The 7,615-nt window shown below is 52.7% G+C and overlaps 1 protein-coding gene across 1 annotated transcript; it reads right to left on the reverse strand.

The window, feature by feature from the left end:
- Positions 1–550: 550 nt before the first annotated feature.
- LOC102453321 (olfactory receptor 14A16-like) lies at positions 551–1,513 on the reverse strand. The gene has a single exon (XM_014570374.3). The coding sequence runs from the start codon at positions 1,511–1,513 to the stop codon at positions 551–553; it is 963 nt and encodes a 320-aa protein (XP_014425860.3).
- Positions 1,514–7,615: the final 6,102 nt, after the last annotated feature.

The raw sequence follows: 7,615 nt of genomic DNA on the forward strand, positions 1-7,615 counted from the left end.
CTGCAGTCTAGACACACCCCTAGGGAGGAGCAAACCTTCCGCTCGCCCCGAGAACCCCCTCAAAGAAATGACAAATGAGGGCCCCCGAGAGATGACAAACATGGAAAACTCTTCCTAACACTTAGCCATCTCGCCAAGCCTTTGCACCTCCAAGATCTCCTAGAACAAACCAGCCCTCTACCCAACCCACGACACAAACACAAACTCAACATCTGACGCACACCAACCACAAAGCACTAATGTATGGAAGCCTCAATCCGAGTTTTTATCCCCCAAAATAAGAAGAACTAGAGACCTTACAAGCAGCTTTGCTAGGGTAAGATGCTCTGACAGATGCCGCAGGGTAGCATATATGATACATTGAGACTGATCCTCCTTAGATTGGTGTAGACATAGAGTAACTCTTCTTTTTTGTGTGTGTGTCATATCGGTCGGGATTTTTACTCGTGTCAGTACCCAATTCTGCATAACTAGGTTGCACGGTATTTTCTTGTCAAGGACACAATGTCATCAGCTGGTTAGATTTAGGTGGAAACACAGAATAAAACTGCTACCAAAGGAGACACATGGGGGGCATTTTACTCTTAGTGAGTAACGCCCAACCGATCCATTTCCTCAGGGCAGCTTTGAGCTCCGTGTTCCTCATGCTGTAGATGACTGGGTTCATCAGCGGTGGCAGCACGGTGTAGAGAATGGCCACCACCAGATCCAGACCCGACGGGGAGCGGGAGGCGGGTTTCAGGTAGGCAAAGGCCCCGCTGCAAACGAACAAGGAGACCACGGCGAGGTGGGGGAGGCAGGTGGAGAAGGCTTTGCGCCGGCCCTGCTCCGAGGGGATTCTCAGCACCTCTCTGAAGATCTGAACGTAGGACACGATCATGCAGGCAAAGGAGACTAGGATTAAACACACACTAAAGATAATCACCCCAACTTCAACGAGGTCGGAGCCGGCGCAGGCCAGCTTGAGCAGCTGGGGGATTTCACAGAAGAACTGCTCCACCGTGTTGCCCCCGCAGAAGGAGATGGCGAGTGCGCCTCCCGTGTGCAGGGCAGAGTAGAGAACGCCACTGAGCCAGGCGCCGGCGGCCAGGCGGACACATGCTCTCTGGCTCATCACGCTCTCGTAGTGCAGGGGCTGGCAGATGGCCACGTACCGGTCGTACGCCATGACAGTGAGTAGGGCGAAATCTGCCGAAGCGAAGAAGATGACGAGAAAGACTTGGGCGACGCAGCCAGCGTAGGAAATGGAGTGGGTGTCCCGGAGGGAGTTGGCCATGGCTTTGGGGATGGTGACGGAGATGGCGCAGAGGTCGAGGAGGGACAGGTTCCCCAGGAAGTAGTACATGGGGGTGTGGAGCCGGCGGTCGAGGGCTATGGCTGTGAGGACAAGCAGGTTCCCCACCAGGGCTGCCAGGTAAATCCCTAGAAACACCACGAAGTGCAGAATCTGCAGCTCCCGGCCGTCAGAGAACCCCAGGAGCAGGAACTCGGCCACAGCGGTGCGGTTGGGCATGTCCTTTCTCAGCGTGGCAGCTGTGGAGAGAGAAGGACAACGGTCCGGGTCGGAGCGAAGGAGGGAATGGGCCTGGCTCCCGGGCAGGAATGGCCAATGTGCCAGCACTCGAGTGACGGGACTGTTAGCACTGCTGGCTCCGACGTTCCATCCGTCGTGTTCTCGCACCGGGACCACTTGCTGTTAACTCAACGCAGCATCCTCACTTTCCCCAGCTGCGGCGTGGTAACAGGCATGAGGACGGATGGAGCGAAGCACAACCCAACCCGACAGCTCTCCCCAGGCAGGTCCCTGTGTTGTGACCATCGCCTTGCTCCCAGCTGGGCCGGGAAACTGACCAACTCAAAGACCCACCCACGTGGCCGGGCAGTAGGATGCTGAGTCACCCGGCAGCTAATCGGTCACTTCTCTGCTCTGAGCTCTGTGCCCAGACAGCCTGCTGCCAGATGGACAGATGGCACCAGATCCCAGGGGTCCTCTGCCTGCCTGTGACCACGGCTAGCAGCGTCCCTCCCTTCCCCATGTGTTTGTGGGTGAATCTCTGCTGGGCCCGAGAGCGGCTGTTGGGATACCCGGGTTCTTGTCTTGGCCCTGCCAGTGACCTGCTGGGTGACTCTGGGCCAGTCATGGAATCAATGAATCACAGAACAGTAGAACTGGCAGGGACCTCGCGAGGCTGTCCAGTCTGGTCCCCTGCCCAGCAGGACCCAGCACCATCTAGACCATCCCTGACCGGTGTCTGTCCAACCTGCTCTTCCATATCTCCAGGGATGGGGATTCCACAACCCCCCTAGGCAACGTATTCCAGTGTTGCACCAGCCGGAGAGGGAGGAAGCCATTTCTTGGGGATTTTTAAAAAAAACCTGAAATTGCAACTCCCCCACAAAACAATTTTGGTTCTATGGTTTAAAAAACCTTTTCAGCAGAAGGGTTTCCTTGGCCAAACCCTGGGGATTGGATTTGGAGTGGTCAGTGAAAAATCCATTTTTTCCCTGAAGGGTTTAAAAAAACCAATCAGCAGAAGTTATTTAATAAAACTGAAAGCAAAAGGCTGATTGAGTTCAAACTGTAGGTCAGATTGAATTTTCCCGTGTATTTTGCTTCCCCAAAATAATTAATTAAAATGCCAAACTTACTCTCCTGGTTTTGGTGATTTTTTCCCATGCAGTCATTTCAGAAGAGCTATCAGGAAATTGGAAAAAGTCCAGAGAAGATCAACACAAATAACTCAAGTTCTACACAACATGACTATTGAAGAAAGATTGAAGTGACTGGGCTTGTTTAGTCTGTAAAAGAAAAGACTAAGAGGGGACATGATAGCGGTTTTCAGGTATCTCAAAGGTTGTTATGAGGAAGGAGAAAAATTGTTCTCCTTAACCTCTGAGGATAGAACAAGAAGCAATGGGCTTAAATTGCAGCGAGGGAGGTTTTGGCTGGACATTAGGAAAAACTTCCTGCCTGTCAGGTGGTTAAACACTGGGATAAGTTGCCCAGGGAGGTTGTGGAATCTCCATCCGTGGATTTATTTGAGTAGGTTGGACAGACATCTATCAGGGATGTTCTAGATCAGTGTTTCTCAACCTTTTTTTATAAAGTATCCCCTTTTTCCCAAAAAAAATTATAAGTACCCCCAGTAGCTACAGTTTTCAGTCACACACATTGTTTTTTCTCCCATTGCAACACATTTGTTTAAACAACTTAATCATGGTGGGCGGGCGATGAAATTTTTGGGTGTAAAAAGTACCAAAATAATAAAACTCTGTAAAACTTAAACATTGCGTTTTCTCCAAATTCCAGTTGTGTCGACCTACCCCCAGACGTCTCTCGAGTATCCCAAGGGGACTCGTCCCGCTGGTTGAGAAGCACTGGCCTGGAAGGTGCTGGTCCCTGCCGGGCGGGCAGGGGATGGGACTCGAGGCCCCTGCCAGCTCTAGGGTTCTGAGTCTGCCTGGCAGCAGGGCTCTTCGGTCAGTGGCTGGCTGCAGACCCCAGAGTGTGGGAGCTGTCGGCACAGGCAGCCGAGTGCCCTTCCCCCGCGCGCTGAGACTGACCTGCTGGGGCTGGGCTCACACCTGCACAGAGCCATGCGGAGCCGGCTTGAGCTGCACGAGCACTGGAGGGGAGGTGCTGCAGGGAGGGATTTAGCCGCGTCTGTTTCCAGCGGGACTCGCTCCCTGGGGCCTGCACAGCCCCGCGGCCGAGGCCAAGAACATAACATAACATGAGAACATAAGAACGGCCGTACTGGGTCAGACCAAAGGTCCATCTAGCCCAGTAGCCTGTCTGCCGACAGTGGCCAGCACCAGGTGCCCCGGAGAGGGTGGACCGAAGACAATGATCAAGTGATTTGTCTCCTGCCATCCCTCTCCAGCCTCTGACAAACAGAGGCCAAGGACACCAATTCTATCCCCTGGCTAATAGCCTTTTATGGACCTAACCTCCATGAATTTATCCAGCTTCTCTTTAAACTCTATTATAGTCCTAGCCTCCTCTGGCAAGGAGTTCCACAGGTTGACTACACGCTGTGTGAAGAAGAACTTTCTTTTATTAGTTTTAAACCTGCTACCCATTAATTTCATTTGGTGTCCTCTAGTCCTTCTATTATGGGAACTAATAAATAACTTTTCTTTATCCGCCCTCTCCACACCACTCATGATTTTATAGACCTCTGTCATATTCCCCCTCACTCTCCTCTTTTCTAAACTGAAAAGTCCCAGTCGCTTTAACCTCTCCTCATATGGGACCCGTTCCAAACCCCTAATCATTTTAGTTGCCCTTTTCTGGACCCTTTCCAAGGCCAAAATCTCTTTTTTGAGGTGAGGAGACCACATCTGTACACAGTATTCAAGATGTGGGCGTACCATAGTTTTATACAGGGGCAGTAAGATATTCTGGGTCTTATTTTCTATCCCTTTCCTAATAATTCCTAGCGTCCTATTTGCCTTTTTGACCGCTGCTGCACACTGCGTGGAAGTTTTCAGAGAACTGTTCACGATAACTCCAAGATCTCTTTCCTGATTTGTCATAGCCAAATTAGCCCCCATCATACTGTATGTATAGTTGGGGTTATTTTTCCCGATGTGCATTACTTTACACTTATCCACATTAAATTTCATTTGCCATTTTGCTACCCAATCACTGAGTTTGGTGAGATCTTCTTGGAGTCCCTCACAGTCTGCTTCTGTCTTGACTATCCTAAATAGTTTTGTATCATCTGCAAACTTTACTTCCTCAGTGCTTACCCCTTTCTCCAGATCATTTATGAATAAGTTGAAAAGGATTGGTCCCAGGACTGACCCTTGGGGGACACCACTAGTTACCCCTCTCCAATCTGAAAATTTACCATTTATTCCTACCCTTTGTTTCCTGTCTTTTAACCAGTTCTCAATCCAAGAAAGGACCTTCCCTCTTCTCCCATGGCCATGTAATTTAAGGGACCAGGTGAGGAAGCCAAAGGGCAGTTCTGGTTCCTGAGACTGACCCCTCTCAGCCCAGGCCCTAGGATCCCGACTCCAGCCCAGCCTGTGCTGCCTGCAGGCGGGTTACCGGAGGCAGTAGCGGGGATTTATGGAAGCGCCTAAGGGAGCCGAGTGGCTGAGTCCCGGGTCATTCAGTGGGAGTTAGGCACTTAATCTGCTAGGGTATGTCTACACTACCCCGCTAGTGCGAACTAGCGGGGTAATGTATGCATACCGAACGTGCAAATGAAGCCATTCCGAACTATCTGTACACCTTCTCCCTGGGGGCTAGAAACGTCGACACCCTGAACCCGTCTGTTCCCGCCAGCCCCACGTAAACCCAAACTGCCCCGCGGGCTGCGTGTCGAGCCCCACATAAACCCAAACCGCCCCGCGGGCTGTGTGTTGAGCACTGCATAAACCCAAACTGCCCCGCGGGCTGCGTGTTGAGCCCCACATAAACCCAAACTGCCCCGCGGGCTGCGTGTTGAGCCCCACATAAACCCAAACTGCCCCGCAGGCTGCGTGTTGAGCCCCACATAAACCCAAACTGCCCCGCGGGCTGCGTGTTGAGCCCCACATAAACCCAAACTGCCCCGCGGGCTGTGTGTTGAGCCCCACATAAACCCAAACTGCCCCGCGGGCTGTGTGTTGAGCACCGCATAAAACTGAACCACACCACGGGCCATGTGTTGAGCACCACATAAAACTGAACCACACCGTGGGCTGCAAACAAACAGGCAGCGGGCTGCATGCGGCCCACAAGCCCCGTGTTGAGTAGCCGTGATCTAGCTCATCCCTGACAGGTGTCTGTCTAACTTGCTCTTAAATATCTCCAGTGATGGGGATTCCACAACCCCCCTAGGCAATTTATTCCCATGCTTCACCACCCTGACAGACAGGAAGTTTTCCCTAATGTCCGACCAAAACCTCCTTTGCTGAAATTTAAGCCCATTGCTTCTTGTCCTGTCCTCAGAGGTCAAGGAGAACAATTTGTCTCCCTCCTCCTTGTGACACCCTTTTAGATACCTGAAAACAGCTCTCATGTCCCCTCTGTCTACTCTTTTCCAAACTAAACAAGCCCAGTTATTTCAAACTGTCCTCATGGCTCATGCTCTCTAGACCTTTCAGCATTTTTGTTGCTCTTCTCTGGCCCCTCTCCAATTTTTCTACATCTTTCCTGCAATGTGGTGCCCAGAACTGGCTGTTCCCTATCACCTTGTTATCTTATCATCCGGCAGCAGGCAGCTCAGGCACAGAGCTCGGAGTTCAGAGCAGAGACCTGACAGGTCATTTACAATGCCGGGTGAAGCAAGGTCCCACTTCCCGGCCAAGTGGGAACTGGGCCAGGCTGGCACTTGAGTAGGTCAGGATGCCGGCCAAGCTGGGAGTTTGGCGATGGTCGCAAAACAGGGACCAGCTTGGGGAGAGTTCTCTGGTTGGGGCTGCGTTTTGCCAAGCCACAGCTGGGTAAAGTGAGGAAGCTCCAGTGACGTGAAAGGAGCTGACCGAGTTCGCCCTGGTGCAGGAACACGCTCGATGGAACAGCAGAGCCAGCAGCACTAATAACCCCCGGTCACTGCGTGATTCTGCACTTTGTGGCGTTTCTAGGGATTTACCTGGCAGCCCTGGTGGGGAACCTGCTCGTCATCTCATCCGTAGCCCTCGACCGCCGGCTCCACACCCCCATGTACTTCTTCCTGGCAACCTGTCCCTCCTCAACATCGGCGCCATCTCCGTCACCATCCCCAAAGCCATGGCCAACTCCCTCCGGGACACCCACTCCATTTCCTACGCTGGCTGCCACGCCCAAGTCTTTCTAGTCTTCTTGGCCATGGCCAACTTCGCCCTACTCACCGTCATGGCCTATGACCAGTACGTGGCCATCTGCCAGCCCCTGCACTACGAGAGCGTGAAGAACCAGATAGCCTGTGTCTACATGGCCGCCGGCGCCTGGCTCAGCTTTGTGCTCTACTCTGCCCTGCACACGGGAGGCACCTTCACAATCTCCGTCTGCGGGGGCAACACGGTGGAGCAGTTCTTCTGTGACACGGAGCTGAAAGGTGCCCTAAGGAAATGGATCGGTTGGGCGTTGCTCACAAAGGCTACGTCTAGACTGCAGGCTTCTTTCAGAAGAGATCTTCCAAAAAAACTTCTTCTGAAAGAGAGCGTCCACACTGCCAAAGCGCATCGGAAAAGCGATCTGCCATTTCGGCAGAGAGCGTCCACACTGCCAAAGCGCATCGGAAAAGCGATCTGCCATTTCGGCAGAGAGCGTCCACACTGCCAAAGCGCATCGGAAAAGCCATCTGCCATTTCGGCAGAGAGCGTCCACACTGCCAAAGCGCATCGGAAAAGCCATCTGCCATTTCGGCAGAGAGCGTCCACACTGCCAAAGCGCATCGGAAAAGCCATCTGCCATTTCGGCAGAGAGCGTCCACACTGCCAAAGCGCATCGGAAAAGCCATCTGCCATTTCGGCAGAGAGCGTCCACACTGCCAAAGCGCATCGGAAAAGCGATCTGCCATTTCGGCAGAGAGCGTCCACACTGCCAAAGCGCATCGGAAAAGCGATCTGCCATTTCGGCAGAGAGCGTCCACACTGCCAAAGCGCATCGGAAAAGCGATCTGCCATTTCGGCAGAG

Source organism: Pelodiscus sinensis, chromosome 30 (assembly GCF_052426305.1).
Source record: "Pelodiscus sinensis isolate ZL-2025 chromosome 30, ASM5242630v1, whole genome shotgun sequence".
NCBI lineage: Eukaryota > Metazoa > Chordata > Testudines > Trionychidae > Pelodiscus > Pelodiscus sinensis.